Here is a 16624-nt window from a genome sequence, read left to right as displayed (position 1 = left end):
TCCCTAGTTCATTGGTTCATCTGTAATTTAGTTTATCTGGTTGGGGACCAAGCTTGCAAGTTGCAAGTGCCCAATTTAAAATCTTCTGTTATGTTTCTGGTATTAATCGTTGCAAAGTCACAACTCCTGACTTGTGCTTTTCATTCTCTCTGTAGCAAGAGTAAGGAAATTGCTCCCTGCTGAAATCCAGACTCTTCAGTCACATTAACAGTTAGTTCCTAATAATGTAGAAAAAAAAGGTTACATTAGTGTGATACACCTTGAAGGAAGTTGAGTTTACATCTAGCCCTGGCACATTAGATCTCCCCACCCTTGCTTTAACCAGTATCTATAGTCAGTAACACCATGGTATCCACCTAAAATTTACACCTAAAGCTGTAAGTTACTGAGTTCAGGTGAGAGCTCAGAAGTGGAGTCACACTCCCTAATTCATCTCTTAGCCTCCTGTTACAAAGAAGGGAAGGGTGGTTTGGTGAGGTGACATGAATGTAGATGGGTATAGATGAGGGCTGCTTTGTGCTTGTTGGGAAGGGTTTTTGGCAGGGAGGGTGAGCACTTACATTGTTGGAAGGTGTTTGGTTGAACTGTGAGTAACAGTCCTGTGTTTCCTAGGAGGAAGAATCTCACAATACACCCACAGCCAACACTCTTCTTGACACCAGCCATCTAGAACCAGACATCTGGTCTGCAATGCCAACGCTTTCCAATGGGAATTCTGAGCCCAGAAGACCCAAAATAACATTTGATGATGTGTAAGTTTTATTGACTTTGTGCTCTGTGATTGGGATTTTCGTGCAAGCAGAGGTCCCAGTGAAAGAGAAGAGCTTTGATTACAGTGCTGGCATTGGGCACCTGTGTGGATAGTGCTGCACAAAGGCACACACAGTTTTAATCTTGGCAAATGAACTGTTGTCGCTGATTAATGAAGATTCTGTTGATAAATGTTTTCAGATCATGAATGTTGGTTCACGGTAATTCTTCTTCATTTTTTTATTTAGCTCCTCTAATGGAAACTTCTTATACTTAATTAGTTTAAAATATTTTTCCTTTTCCTCTGTTCAGCACACATTAATGGGTCCTTTGGGTGGCCAGTTTCTATAGCTACTTATTTTACATTCTGGTCAGCCATCATATCTCTGCATACAGCAGCTTCAGATTGATATCAGGCTAAGATTTAAAGAGATAAGGGGGCATATGTGTCAAAATTGTTCTTTCAGGCAGTCAGCAATTTTTTCAAACAGTTTTTGTCCAACTGTATGAAAGCAAAGACTTGAATTAATTGGTTATGTCTCTTTAGGCTTCACAATGCAGATTATTACATGCAAGAGGCTAAGAAGCTGAAGCATAAAGCAGATGCATTGGTAGGTTGTCACAGGTTTTGGGGTTTTTTTGTTTCTTTCCACTGTGGAACTCTGTGTTAAAAAATGGGCATTCTGCACACGATCTAAAGCCTCTCAAACCAAGAGGAACCCTGCTATTGACTAAAATGTGCTGCAGTTTGTGCTCCATAAACACACTGTGCACAAGTTAAAGCCTGAACACCATTCCTAACTTTAAAGTTTTCGTTCCCAAAAAAAGAACTGCTTACAATAGCTGGTGTTTCTTCCAAGGGGGAGCAACAATCATGCTGTTTATGAAGTATGTAAGATGTTTTTATTAAAGTTGATGTGTATTTGAAATTGGTTTTTCCTATTCACTTTGAGCCTGAAACAGAAGTGTTGAAATATTCCATAGCAGAAAGACAGGCAAATCACCCCACACCCCATTATCATGTGGTGAAACTGTTTGATAGGTCCAATCCAATTGTTTAAAATCTGAAACAATTCATTTTTATGTAGTGTATTCATTTTTATTGCATGGTTTTAGGCCGATAAAGTCTCAAAACACTTATTCCCAAAAAATCTGGCAGTGAGGTATTTCAATGCTGGGAAAGCTTTTTCACTGGCTTTACCCCAGATGAAATTCCAGTTAGGTTGGTCTAATTTTGCCAAGTGTTTTTATTTTTATGAAACTACATAATCTGACAGATTATATTCTACCGTGGTTTGTTCTACGCAAACTGTTGCCAGTTCTGAAGTGTCCTTAATAAACATTTGCTTTGTAGGTAGGGACTTTGCTCCTCTATGTTACATAGGGTGCAGAACAGTGGCTCATTTAGGCAGGCTTAGTGGAACTTGACTCCTCTACTTAATTTAACTAAAATGTCTAAAATGGAGTGTGGCCGTTCACTTTGCCCCTCAAAGAGCTGGGTGATTATTCACCTCCAAACTTTATTATTTTGCAGGTATATTCTGTCATTCCACATTAGAGATTTTGTGCTTATAAATCTGTGTTTGTCCAAAAAAAATCCACCCCAAGACAATCACATGCTGTGTTTTTAAAAAGCAAACTAGCCAAACAAAAAAGTGTCTCTCCTCTGCCATCGGTGAGCTGAAGGAGAGCTGACATTTCAAGCTGTCTGCTTCAGCTCTCCAGGCTCTCTTTTGGCTCGAGGCACAGTGTTTCCATGTGTGCTTTCTGTGTGTGGGGGGTTCAGGGTTTTGGCACCTGTTCTGACTGTCAGCAAGGTGACAGTCATCCCTCCCAATGTGCCCATTTACAGGAGGTGGCCTGATGGCTTCCAGCCGGCTCGGCAGAGCACATCCAGCCACAGCCTGGCATCTGCAGGCTCACAACACCTCCCACAGCTGGGTGACATTTAAACAAAACACACATGGTGCTGGCACAGGGATACCTGCTCCACACTAGCAAATATTTACAGGCTCAGGCTCCCGATGATCTCAACACGCTCTGTCAATTCCCCTCCCTCTGCAGCCAGACACGCTCACAAGGTGTTGTCCCATCTCCCCTGCTCTCACCTTTGGCTGTGCCTGCAGGATCAGGGGTGTTTCTCAAGCAGCACTAAGAGGAGCAGGCACAGCACATCCCACTGCTGCCTGTGGGCAGGCCCTGCCTGTCACCCGCCATTGGACACCCCGAGTGCCCCAATGTGAGGCCATCCACTGCGATCAACTTGTTGGCAGGCATAAATATCATGAACAAAGTATCTGCTTCTTCCTTCTGCTATTTAGATCTCAAGTCTTTCCTTTTTTTCCCCACCCAGTGCAGCTGCACACAAATTATCTCCATGTAACACATTTGGTGTGCAATCCTGTAGTGTTACTTGTCCTATGGAAACAATTGCTGCTAGTTACTTGGTGCTGACATGACAGAGCACAGGCAACATTGAAAGATGTGTTGCAGTGGCTAGAAAGATAATGCATGTGACCTCAAAATGTGTCAGCAAATGTTAATGGGATTTGTGGCAGCGCTGTTCCTGAGCTTGTAGAGAAAATAGATTTCTGGTGAAGGGCAGGACATTTCATGTCTTACGGGAGCGACCCCATGGAAACCTCTCCTTGTCTGGAGCTGCACTAAGGGATCAGCTAATTTGGGTGGGCTGCTGCAGTGGCAACTGGCTGTACCATATGGAAGAGATCTTGGAGACCTCACTGTGTCCCTGTCTGAGACGTGACGAGCTGGAATAATTCCACCTACTCCAGAGAATCGGATCCCATTGCTGGCTCAAGCTCTGTGTCTGTACTAAATCTGCTTGCAGCCAGATTCTTTTTTCCATACCACAAAAAGTGATCTTTGGAAGACTTTTTGTCTTCCAAAATGAATGGAAATTCTTTCAAAGTGAAAAAAGGAATTTAAAGAATATGCTGAGAAGCAGCCACTGGAACAGAGAGAGCAGTCAGAAACATTTCCCCTTTTCTGATCCTTCTCTTAATACCTGTCAGTTATACAAAGGCTTTGTACATAATCAATGCACAAGAGCAGAACTTGAAATTAAAGGTGTGTGCAGAGAGAACTAGTTATGGCTTAGAAGGAGCCACAAAGATAAGTATACAGTTATCTTGGACTAATAATAAATTCTATGCTTAATATGTTGCTAGAATAGTCTTCTGTTTTGTGAATGGAAACATATGCAGATGCATCAAAAATATTTTGATAGAGACATAGAAAGACATTTTAAAATTATTTAAACTATATTGGATCTCCTATAGCAAATGCCACATTAGTAGAATTCTTACATTCAGCTATCAAAAACTGAAAATGTTAAATACTATTATAAAGTACGTACTATAAAAATGTCATATATAATATTCATTACACATAAAAAAAGAAATCAGTATGTCTAAGTCAGTTTAATCACAACCATTACGAGGGCTAAAACCTTTTGCAATAAAATCCTAGTTAAATGAAATATTAAGCAGTGCTATATTGTCTCCCTTTTTTTTTTCCCTGCTCTTTCACTCATCATGTAAGTGATGAGATTTTTTTTTTACCAACAGTTAACACAGAATATGACATCAGTCAAATGGCATGGGGTTGTTACTTAACCCTTGCATAGTGACATTCAAACTTAGTTCATCTGTCAGGAGCAATATGGATGTGCACAAACATGCTTGGTGCTCTTTCTTGCCTGTGTAAATGCCTGTTGTCAGTGGATATACACTGACTTTCCTCTGTGGAGCATCCAGTCACATGCTACTCTGAAAAGATTTGGTGAAAACATAGTCCCTGCCTTAATTACTGTATGAATTCATTCTTAACTACCGGTGTCGCTTTGCTTTCATCCTAATGCTGGTGTTGCTTTGTAGAATAATCTGCCTACCTAGAAATCAAAGCTGAAGGATTTTCTTGACAGTGTCATTCCCATTTCAGCTGGAGAAGTTCGGTAAAGCAGTGAATTATGCTGATGCTGCCCTCTCCTTCATCGAGTGCGGGAACGCTATGGAGCGAGATCCATTAGAAGCTAAATCTCCATACACCATGTACTCAGAGACTGTGGAACTCATCAGGTTAATGTCCTTTCTGTGATCGTTTTCATCATCTCATTTCAGTCATAATTAGAACCTGCTATGTTTTAAAAAATACCATTTCAACGTATTAATGATTTGTCCAAGGCATCTTCATCTCAGAAGTCATCATAATTAGTTCTTGCCATTTTATTAATGTCATGGAAAATTTATAATTGATGGACACTGCTTTTATAAATTATCCCCTTTAGAGGTTATAATGTGAGTGTTATAATTTGCAATATTCATAAAATTAAAATTGAAATGTAGTGGGTGGAAGTAAAGTATAGTAATTTCACTGTTTGGCAATGACACTTGTCTTTTAAAAGGTGTAGTTTTATAATTCAAAACATTAAAGGGAGTCTATCAGGATTTCTATTACAAACCCTGGTTTTAGAGGTTTATAACTTGGCTGTTAAAAAGGAGAAAAGCTGAAACTTGGGACATACGATCATAGCCAGAGAGGAAGCTTCTGCATATATTGTCTTGAAAACAATGTATTTTTAATGTTAAAGGGATGTGAACCAGCTGAATTAATTTTAATACAGTTTAATACAGTAGATTTGTAGGCTAGAATATGGATGAGAGAGCCTTTACATACTAATAAAATGTCTGAGTTATTATTCTAAAATCTGCTACTGTTCCTTATAGCTGTTTCAGTGTTGGCTCCGTAGAAATAATAGTCTCCTGAGTAACTAAGTTTGCTTTACTTGAGCAAATTATCAAAGTGAAATCAAGCAGGATTAGATTTACCTGTAAGTAGAACAGGATTTTTCCTCTTCACTGTGATGCACCTTTGCTTTCCCCAGTGTATGCTGGGAATATCCTTGTTAATGTCAGTGTAATTACTGGCAGTTTGCACAAGAGAAAGAAGAAGAGGCAAATCAGGCTCTAAATATTTGGTTTTTTATATGTCAACGGTGGTTTTTATAACATGCCAGATTAGCTATTAGGGACTGCCAAGATAATGCATGTTTTACATTTTGAATATAGAGGTATTTGCATAATAAAATGTATCAAATCTTAAGCTCTTACTCTCAGGTAAATAATATGCCTGTTAAATATTTAAAAACATGGTTTTTACATTCTACACTTCATAAAGAGAAGAAGAATATCTAAAGAAATCACTCAAGAAAAAAATTATGTTCACTCAACACTTGATCCATGTTAAACCCTGGAGAGCAGAGGACTTCGAAAAGGAGCCACCTGCCTCTGCTCTGCTGTGCCCAAATCATCCTGTAGCCTGACAGCATGTTCTGAACTACACAGCTGCAGCTGCATGGCAGAATAAATTGTATTTAAAGAAATATTCTTTAAAGAGGGGAGCGCTTCTTCACAGGAGCCTGAGTTTGTTTTTGATTTTTTAAGAAAATCACACAGCCCAGTTGAAACTGTTGCTGCTCAGTCCAGCAGTCTGTCTGTTCTGAGTGCACAGACCAAAAAGCTTGTTTACCCAGGAGCCACAACACGTGAACCACTTCAATCAGGGAATGGCAGCTCCAGGAGTGGCTCACAAAAGGGCAGGACCTGCAGGAGTCAGGTGAGGGCACGGCTGTGTCCTGGAGTGACTGGCAGTCCTGAGCATCAACAGCCCTGCTGCCTTGCTGCTCCTGGCACAGTCCTGCTGCAGGCTCTGGGACAAATAGACCTTGCATGGAAGCAGCAGCTGAACTCCTTCTGGAACTGCTTTTGGCTGTAGAAGAATCTGGAGAATTTGTTATAGTAGATCTCCAATATATAAATAGCTTAAGTCAGGTGAGATTAATTCCATCACCTACCACCAAAGGTAGAGTTTAATTCACCAATTGTTGCATGAAGCATCTTGTAGCAGCCAGTGAGACTGATTTGTCCATTTAATTGCTGTCAGTGGCCAGACCTGGACAAAAGGTGATTGCCCAGGTGAGCAGCAGGCGGGTACAGGCTCAGTAAAACTCCATGGACAAAAAACCAGTTCTTGTGGGCTACAGTGGGTGCTGGACGTACAAAGTACGTGACTGTGCACACAACGCTTTCTCAGTGTAGCTGCTAATATTAACATAGATTTTTACTGTGAGATAACAAATAGAAGGAGATTTTTCTCACTTTTACTCCTCCCTTCATCAGAAGCACAATTTTCCCCTTTTGCATTAGTGGTGTCTGCCCTGACTATCTGCATCAGACACCTATTTGTGAAAGCAAGTGGAGCATCAAAGAGATGGGGAATATCAGAGATCTGACTGTCAAATGTGTTTTAAGTTAATGGTAATGCTAAAATCCCAAAGAGACACAGATCTTTGTGCTTGATCACATTCATCCAGTCTGACTAGAACCACGGTTCCCAAGAGCAGGTGGGACAGGACATGGAGGAAGCACTCCAGGTGGGGTGGTGCAGCTGCAGGCTGGGGCTCAGGATGGGTGGTGGGGGCGAGGCAGGGGAGAGCAGCACAGCTGCCTGCACTCCATTACCTCCTTGTAAATGAGAACTCATCAAGATTGCCTGGATACCTTAAAACTTTCTTACGCAACGCTGAACCCTATTACTTATTCCAACACAAGTACCTGTGAAATTGCATTAGGGCTCAGAACAATGATTTTATGCGATGAATTGATTTTCAAGAAACTAATGCATAGAATGGAGTGTGCTCAGTTAAAGGAAAACAAAGACAGAGGAGGTAGGAATATTCAATCCTTGATCATCCAAATGCTGGATGGCAGCAATTAAATAGAGAGGGAAGACCAAGTACACAAGGCTCATAAATGAATGAACTCGAGAAATAAAAAAGCTGTGAACGTGACCTTTCCTGTATTTAAAACCATTTTCTGTACAAAATATATTAAAAGCTTTGAAGAAGAATTTATGAGAAGGATCTCCAAGATATTTTTCAAGCCCGAAGTATTATATGTAAAACCTTATTATATAATACTTTACACTTCAGTACACACAGGGCCAAGATCTTATGCTTCTGTTCAACACTCATCCCAAATGTTTGCAGGACTCAGCCTAATTGGTTGGATATAATATCATTAATATGCCCAAGAATAGTTCACCATGTTGGCCAAAAATTAGTTGGTGATTTACTTTAGGCCTTCAGATTTTAAGTGATGCTTTCTGTTTAATTTTACATTGATCTCTTCATTACAGAACACTGTGACCATTAACTGTTGCAGTTGGAGAAGAATATCTCTGTGGCTGTTGGTTTTTGGTGTTACTGTTATTTTTGTAAACATCTTAACTCTCAATTTCTTATCTCTCACCTTTCTGACAAGGTATGCAATGAGACTCAAGAATTTCACAGGCTCTTCTGCCACAGAAGGGGACAAGAAATTAGCAGTTTTATGGTAAGTCCCTTTGTGACCATGAGAGAAGCAGCTAAAATCTTAAGGAGGACTTTAAAAGTACTGAATTACTTAAGCAGCTTACAGAAGATCATTATTCTTGTTTTCCATTAAACTATTAAAGGATAACTAATGGATTTCTTCAGCAGCTGACTAAACATTTATTCTTCTAATTTATACTCTTATCAAGATGGGATTTTAATGCTTTTGACCACTTTTTTTTTCTTTCTGCATTTGCTTATGTTTCAAAATGTAACCTTAGACCAGAACTGCAAAAAATAGGTCAGCTTTTTTTTTTTTTTTCCAGTTTATAGGTTTCATTAAGCAATGGAATTAACATAATCCTTTCCTAATTACCACAGCTACCGATGCTTATCACTTCTCTACTTGAGAATGTTTAAACTAAAGAAGGACCATGCTATGAAGTACTCCAGATCTCTGATGGAATATTTTAAGGTAATCTTTGTTCTGTTTAATTTATTGATATGAAATGAAATTCATACCAGCACTCAGAGCTCTCACAAGTGTAACTGCATGACTTAAAAGTCCCACATTTAACCCCTCCCCTGGGAAATGGAGGCAGGATGGCTACCAGGGAGTGGGGACAGAAGTGATTTGGGGGATTTTTGGATTAGTCACTTGATTCAAAGGACCATGCTCAGTAATTCTACTAAAATAACATTATTCTCAACACCATGTAATGTTTATGCAAGTTTCTGGTTCTTTCAAGGTTTCAATGTGCAAGTGATTATGAACTGACCCCCAATGAACCATAATAAAGCAATTATTTAGGTTATAGTTAGTTAAGTTTAGATTTTAGATTCAGTGAGATTTCCTGAAGCTTATTGCAGTTTCAGAGATTTCTCCTTTTATTCCTATGGAACTTCCAATTGCCTTATCTACATATTGAAGGTTTGTCTTTACCTTAAACTGAGTGGAGATCTGATGGTCGTGACTTGGGGATGTTTTGTTTTACCTTGTCAAATGCTGTTTACCCAGAGTACGAATGACAAATCCTCGCTGTTCCTAGATTAAGAGAGAAATAGAATCTTTCTTCAGCTCTGCTGAGGTTTTGATATTTATATTTCACTGGTTAATGCTGTTTGAAGCATACATTAATTCTTTTACTTTATTACTACCTATTATTCTATAATTATGTAATTATACTGGCTTGTCAGCCCATCAGTCTTTTTTTGTTGGTGTTTTCAGCCTCTGTGAATTTGTTCCAGGCTTTGACATACTGGTACTGCAAACCAGTAAAAACCTCTAACACTGCAGTTTTCATATGTTCATGTAAATGGTGTAAAATGGTCCTTCTGCTGTAAGACTCCAACACTGTCATGGTAGTAGCCGTAGTCCTGGCTACCAATGTCTCCTCTGTGTGTGTCTCTGTGCCACTTCAGTAATGTTAGTCCTAATCTTGTGCTTAAATGGAGGCTCTCTTGTACCATTAGGAGTGCCTCTGTTGTGCTTTTGGAGTTTTCAGTCAGGGATTTGCACAACAAATTAAATTTGAACTACACACATTTGTAACCTCAGCATTTTCATTAAATGTATTCCACCCGCTTCAGATTTTATCCAGGATGAATGTAGATTGTATCTTAAAAAAAGGATTATTAGACAAATAAAGCTTTTCTGCAGAAAGTAATGATTTCTTAAAAAAAAAAGAGGCAGGAGCAGGGGAGATTCTCTTGCCTTAAAGCCACTTTATTTTCTCTAGCTGTGCAAGTAGGTAAAATGAAGAACATATTTACTACTCCCAGCATAAGAAAATGTCTTTTAATGTAAATTAAAATAAGATTAAAAAAATAAAAATGCAATAAAATAGACAAATCAGGAATGCTGGGCATAAGCATCCAGTTGAAGCCAAGTGTTTCAGTTGATGTTACAGTGTGTGTACTATGGGCACTGTAGCTCGTTTGCTAGAAGCAGTGTTTGAGTGTATACAGATTATATGTTCAGGTTGTAATAAAGGCACAGGAGGAGAAAAGAAAGGAATGGGAGCTGTTATCTATGTGTTAGTTTTGTATTGCTGCACCATGTTCTCTGTGTTCACTAGCAAGAATCTGTAATACAAATGAAACAGATTAACTGAATAGAGTTGTTACTCAAAATTTTACACAATTTTAACTGTGAAAAGCAGCCCACTGTTTACAGCAGAGCTGGGGAGGAATTTTTTGGCCAAATTGTTCTTTATATTTTTCTTCACAAATGCCACTTTGTCCAAATTGAAACCATTTATAGACAGAACTGGTTCTGATTAATTTCCAATTAAAAGTGTCAAAATTACATTTTTGACATTTCAAAGCAGAATATAACCATTTAATCATGAAAGAATTTTTGAAATTTAGAGACAACTTGGAGTAAAATACCACCAAAGTGATAAATTTTTAAAATTGAAATCAAACCTTTTTTGATTAGAAAAAGTGACATCCTGTGATATATTTCATCTGAACATTTGAGGAAGATTCATATGGTTTTTAAAATGTCAGTAGTCAATGAAATATTTTTGGTAAATATTTTCATTATCAAGTAACTGCTTCCAATTGAGATCTAGTCTTAATCTTGACAGATCTATTATTTGTCTTCAGACACTGTTGGGAACAATCCCCAGACATGAGAAATTAACAATAAAAGCTTCTTCTCCATTTCTGAAGACATTCCAGGGCAGTTTAGGATCTCCTTCTTTCCTACATATGTGTGGCTGGCAAAAATACATACTCCACATGCTCTGTGCTGTGAAACACCCCAAGTCATGCTCACATCCTCAGTGACAAGCAGTGGCTGCTGTGCAGGAGTGCCCAGGCCAGGCCAGTGCTGTGGTTTGGACAATGTTTTCTGCTTTGGTCAGAAATGCTGGGCTGTGAGCTGTGGTTTAGAAGTCAAGGGCACTCTCTGTGCTCCACTGTATCTGTGGGCCTCCCATGCAAAGCAGCGATTACAGTACCCAGATGAGTGTTGTAATAATGTGGGTAATACTTTGCAGAGAACTTGTAAAACTTGATTGAATTTTCACTGTGCGTGCTTCTCAGCAAGGGAGCTGAGTGATTGTTTTCAGAGGGCACACATAGATAGCCTCAGCTGTGATACTGCCACTTTGTATGGGAACTAAGATACCACTCAGTCTGAGCAAGGCTGGAAAAACCTGGGCTTTATTGTTGCTCGGCAATCTTTTTGTACAGGGTTTTACAAGGTGCTACACAGACGTGAAAGGCAGAATGAGTAAGCAGGTAAGGAAAGTCAATTTGTGCAACTAAAATATATAAAAACAAAGGCATTCAAGCAGATCCTTACTAAAAATTTTATTTATACTACTGTCTGAATCCCAAGCCACCTTCCCTAGAAACTTGGGAGGGATCAATTTCATTAAAGCATCAAGCCAAATTATTTTTGTTTCTTATTAAAATATTGAAGGTCCCCCTAAAGATAAGCAGTCATTTGCACACTGAAGAACTTACTTTGTAGAATAAGTTTCAGTGGTAATTGAACCACTTCTTTGTGACCTATATCTGCTTTTACTGGAACTTATTCCCTCTTTCATCAACTGATTTTCAAGCTACTGGTTGGAACCTACCAATCATCCACCATCCACTTAATTATGGGACCGATGTGCAGAGCTGTTCTGCTCCATGCACTGTAGCTCTTGCAATGAAAAGGGGAAGTGTTGAGCCTTGTATCATCAGTATTCATGTACTTACATCACCTGTATTTACATTTTGGTTTTGTACTTACAGAACTCTTCAAAAGCCTCACAGGCCCCCTCACCTTGGGGCGGCAATGGAAAGTGAGTATTTTACTGCTGAGTACTTTTGTCTGGGAACAAGTGGTTCCAAGAGGAGGGGAAGTGGTTTTGTGCCTCTAAAGGCAAAGAAAAGGTCGTGGGATGAGTGTTTTGGGAGCTACAGGTATATTTCAAGTATGTATCAGGTAGAAACTGTTCTGGGCTACAAAATTGATCATACAGCTGCCTTGGGCTTGTAGGGGTGAGGGGCTCCCACTGGACTAAGTCAGATCCCCATGTGAGCCACCCAGTGTGGGTGGGAAGGAAGAGCTGAATCACATCTTCCTCTGTGCAGAGCCTCCTTAAGTCTAAAATCAGACACTGTGGGTCAGTGCTGAATTCTTTGACAGTTTGCTTCTCGAGCCAAATGAAGGCCATAAAAATATCAGTTAATTAGCTAGCAAGAACCATGTCACTTAGGAAGCCAAAGTAAAGTTAACCTTCATTGCAATGATTTTTCAATGATTCGTTCAGCAATGAAAGACCAATGAATATTTCATTGATATATGGTAAGTGCTGTTTAATAAAACTGAAGGTATAATAGTGGTAAAAATGCGAGGGCACTTAGCCAATTATCAGTGGCTTCATATTAATGTTAAAACACCCTCACCTCAGATATGAAGTCAGGGTAATGCAGTCATGATCTGCTGTGCAGTGGAGGTGCATTGCTGCTGCATCCTTGCCTTTATCTTGCAATGGCCGTTGCCAGCTGACATTTCTCCTTCTCCTTTGTCCTGGTCACAGCTAGATACAGGTAAAACAAAGGGGTTTTTTTCATCTTTATTTGAGTAGGTTAAATTCTAGTTGAAAATTATTATTGTTAATGGTCTCTTTTCTGGTGGTTCAGAAGAAGAAATTACTATTAGACATGCCAAGGAAACAAAGCTGTAGGATGGGTTGAAGTTTAGCACACAACTGGAATTTTCAGACAGACTTTGTTCTCCTCAGTGCAAAACCAATAATTCCAACATTTTTCTTGAAGTGAAATATTGTCTAATAATTCAAAATATTTTGGGGTATAGATAGGTATATATACACACCCCAAATACTCAAAGTTATTTTGAGTATGTATGTATAGAGCTATTTAAGTATAGATTATAAACAGAAAATAAGTGATGAAATAAGGAATCACTTTAAATAAAAATTGAAAAGATATTGTAACACTGGAAAAGCAACTACTAAATTAAATTATTCATTATCTGCCAGTTTTTCCAGGCATTTAAATGTCAGTGAAACCTTGTATTGTAATAAAAATACATAAATGTTAACGTAAAGTTTTAGTGATCAAATAGACCACTGGAGCATAACATCTCTTTTGTTCCTTAAGAAGGGGCTTGTACATAAACATTTCATGGAGCAGAAGTTATCCTTTTATTCCTGTCCTATAATAGACCCCTATGAAGTGTGTGCTCTGCGGGTGATGACATCTCCCTCGCTATTTAAAGGAGCTATTAGGTGTCCAGGATTGAGACTAAGTGGGTTTTGACTGGAGGAGAAAATTCTTGTCTGGCCACAAAGTAGGCAGCAGAAACCCAGCCTTCAGGTCAGCATCACTTCTAACATAACACCCAGCTGATCAGTCTCTTCCCACTAACTTTGGAGATAAGGAAGGAAAGCTCTGAAAGTGCACATCTCTGTCTTTTATTCAGAGCAGGAAGCACTTGACATGTGAGAGTGACTGAGTGACAAGGCCTTGTTATAACAGCATTATTGTGACACCTGTGACCCAACACACAAAGACCACAGTCCACACTCAGGTCTTGTGTCCCCTCTGTGTGGAGTCTCAGAAGAAAATCTCTCTCCAGCTGGCTCATAGCTGCCATCTATCTCTGGGAGTTCCCAGTGGCTCCCAGGTCTGTCACAGGCCTGGTGCTGCCATTGGCAGCTTGTGCTCTGCCTTCCCCAGGGCTATTCACTCTACAGTTTTCTCTTAATCCCCTGCAAATTTGTGTCAGATGGGAATTCACACCCCACAGAAAAAAAGACCAAACGCCATCCAGTGTATGGCACCACTGGAGATGGAGCAGTAGCCTGATGCAGGATGGGGAGACAGTGGGGTAATCTCAAAGATTTTTTTTTAACAAAGCAAAGCTTATCCATTGCCATGGAGTGTAGTCTACTCAGGATCTCAGATCCTTCAAAAATCACAGCTTGGCTTACTGGAATTTCTGCCTACTCGTTTGAAAGGGTTGTGAACCTCTACAAAGTTGGCTGGGGTTCCAGCCTGGCAATGAAACAAATTTTCCCTGGTTTCATTACAGAAATGTTTCCCACCTCTAGCGACAGAAAGCACAAAATACAGAGATTTAGTAGACTCACCACAGTAATAATGGCTGTGCACAACAGGGTAAATCCAATGAACAATGTGCTTTATTTGGCAGAAGTGCGTCAGCTGGTAGTAAGTGGCTCTAACAAAATACTCTTGGTCTCCTCAGATACTTATCATTTTTAACTGCTCCCAGACCTAATCTACTATAGTTCAGCTCTTCTGTGCATTAAAGACACTGTGGCAAGTCAGGTAACCAGGATGTTTTGAGACTTAAAAATAAAGCGTTTGTGCATTAGGACATGCTTAAACTCTAACCCATAAGCTGGGTAAAAAGCTACAAGCTGCCAAATCAATGTGATCTCTAGCTCTGGAAAAAGAATATATCACATGAGCCTGTTGTTGAGCACAGGTAATAGCAGGGCACTGCTGGAAAATGTGCAGCAAAAGCTGTTGCCATCAGTGCATATCAGCCCAAGGCTGTGCTGTGGTGTCAGTCCTGCAGCACCTGTGAGGTGTCAGCAGGTCTGTGCCCAGGCAGGGCCACTGACAGTGGCCTTTAAACCCAAGAGGCCAAGCCCTTCTGTCCTGGGCTTTGGACCAGGCTCAGTGACTGAGCTTGATGCTGTTGCACAGCACGAGGCATCTACAGCTGCATGTCCAGGGAGGGATTGCAACATCCCTGTCTGGAGAGTTTTGGTCTCTTTGCTTCATGCAGAGAGTGCCAGGAGTGCCTTGGCCCTGCATCTCAAGTGTATTCCACAGCAAATAGAATGCTTTTGTTCAGGCAAGTGCTTCCACATGGGTGAATGAAGTTACATCCAGTTGGGGCTGGACGCCAGTGGTGTTCCCTAGGGCTTGGTACTGTTTCATATCTTTACTGATGATCTGAAGCCCCCTTGATCTTGAAGGGGATCAGGGGCACCCTCAGTCAGTTTGTGGATGACACCAAGTTGGGCAAGAGTGTGGATGTGCTGAAGGATGGCTCTTTTTACTTCTCCCAAGTAACAAGTGATAGCGCAAGAGGAAATGGCCTCAAGTTGCACCAGGGGAGGCTTAGATTGGAGATTAGGAATAATTTCTTCACCAAAAGGGTTGTCAAACACTGGAATAGGCTGCCCAGGGACTTGGTTGAGTCACCTTTCCTGGAGGTATTTAAAAGTATCTTGGTGTAGACGTGGCGCATGGGGACGTGGGTTACTGGTAGACTTGATAGTTCTGGGTTAACTGTTTTGACTCAATGATCTTAAAGGTATTTTCTAAACTGAACAGTTCCATGATCCTACAAATTTTCAAAGAGAATAGCTGTTCTGTGAGCATTCAGCACTGCACAGCTCTAAACAAGAGCGTGCTGTGCTGACCACCACACTGCCTGCAGCCAGCAGGTGATTCCTAATTGATGGTGTTAGAATTAACGGAAAATCTATATTAGGACATTAGTGCCTCACTAAGTAGGTAACTTAAAACACTGCTCTGTGCAGAACTGTGTGGATGAACTGTAGGCAATTAGAACAAATCTCCATAGCCTTAAAGAATCCTATGGAGATATTCATAATCCTACAGTACCCTCAGGTCCTAATACTGCTCTGCAGGGTGCTTTTAAGACTTGCTCTTTACTTATTGTGGTGACTGTTTTTGGAGCAAACTGTCATTGTGGTTTCCAGAAAATACTTTGATAATAAGCCAATATTGCACATTGAGTGTTTTCTAACTGCCATTGCAGCTTCTGGCAGCAGGTAGAAAAATCATTACAGCTGTGAGATGCTTCTTTCTCTGAAAGATTGCTCAATTTTTATGATAGATTTTTATTTTTTTTTAAGTAACAGGTTCATTTAAAGGGAGAATTAAATCCCTTTTTATTTTCAGTCATTCCCAGTTTATAAGCTGTCCTTTCTCATAAAGTCAGGAGGTACCACTGCACATTCTCCCTTGACTGGGGTTCAGAGTTAACTTTTCAAGTGCATTTAGGATGGCAGTGAAGTGGGGTGGTGTGAGGGGACCTCACTCTCTCTCTCTCTCCCTCTTGCAGGAGCACAGAAACCCCCTCGCCCATGTCCCTGAGCCCGTCCCCCGTCAGCTCTGCTGGAAGCAGCACGGGCACCGCCGGCTCGTCCTCGGCGGGGACCATCACCATCCCCCAGCGCATCCACCACATGGCTGCCAGCCACGTCAACATCACCAACAACGTCCTGCGCAGCTACGAGCACTGGGACATGGCTGACAAGCTGACCAAGGAGAACAAAGGTGCCCCGCTCTCTGCTTTTCCTTTGTCCCCTTTGGCTCCCCAGCTTTAGCTTTCCCCGTGCTCTCTGGATTTGGACTCAGAACCACCACATCTAAGAGCACAACTGTGACAGCTTGAGCAAACAGACCAAATCTGCTTGCTGGTGGCTGTAGCCAATGCGTATCTTCTCTTGT

General features: G+C 40.5%; 1 protein-coding gene across 9 annotated transcripts in view; it reads left to right on the top strand.

The window, feature by feature from the left end:
* Positions 1-16624, top strand: part of AFF2 (AF4/FMR2 family member 2) — a 364304-nt gene that overhangs the window by 334142 nt on the left and 13538 nt on the right. For 6 of the 9 annotated variants that reach the window (XM_017737562.1, XM_017737554.1, XM_017737553.1 and 3 more), the window contains exons 14-21: positions 613-752; positions 1298-1361; positions 4711-4847; positions 8091-8162; positions 8522-8615; positions 11342-11389; positions 11894-11943; positions 16236-16450. In XM_017737562.1, coding sequence (XP_017593051.1) covers positions 613-752; positions 1298-1361; positions 4711-4847; positions 8091-8162; positions 8522-8615; positions 11342-11389; positions 11894-11943; positions 16236-16450 — 820 coding nt within the window. The remainder of the gene's footprint in view (positions 1-612; positions 753-1297; positions 1362-4710; positions 4848-8090; positions 8163-8521; positions 8616-11341; positions 11390-11893; positions 11944-16235; positions 16451-16624) is intronic. The other 3 variants (XM_017737561.1, XM_017737555.1, XM_017737560.1) reach the window with 1 other exon arrangement.

This window comes from Corvus brachyrhynchos, unplaced genomic scaffold (genome assembly GCF_000691975.1).
Source record: "Corvus brachyrhynchos isolate BGI_N302 unplaced genomic scaffold, ASM69197v1 scaffold346, whole genome shotgun sequence".
Lineage (NCBI taxonomy): Eukaryota > Metazoa > Chordata > Aves > Passeriformes > Corvidae > Corvus > Corvus brachyrhynchos.
The sequence above is the reverse complement of the archived record's forward strand: the minus strand, read 5'-3'. Positions and strand labels throughout refer to the sequence as shown.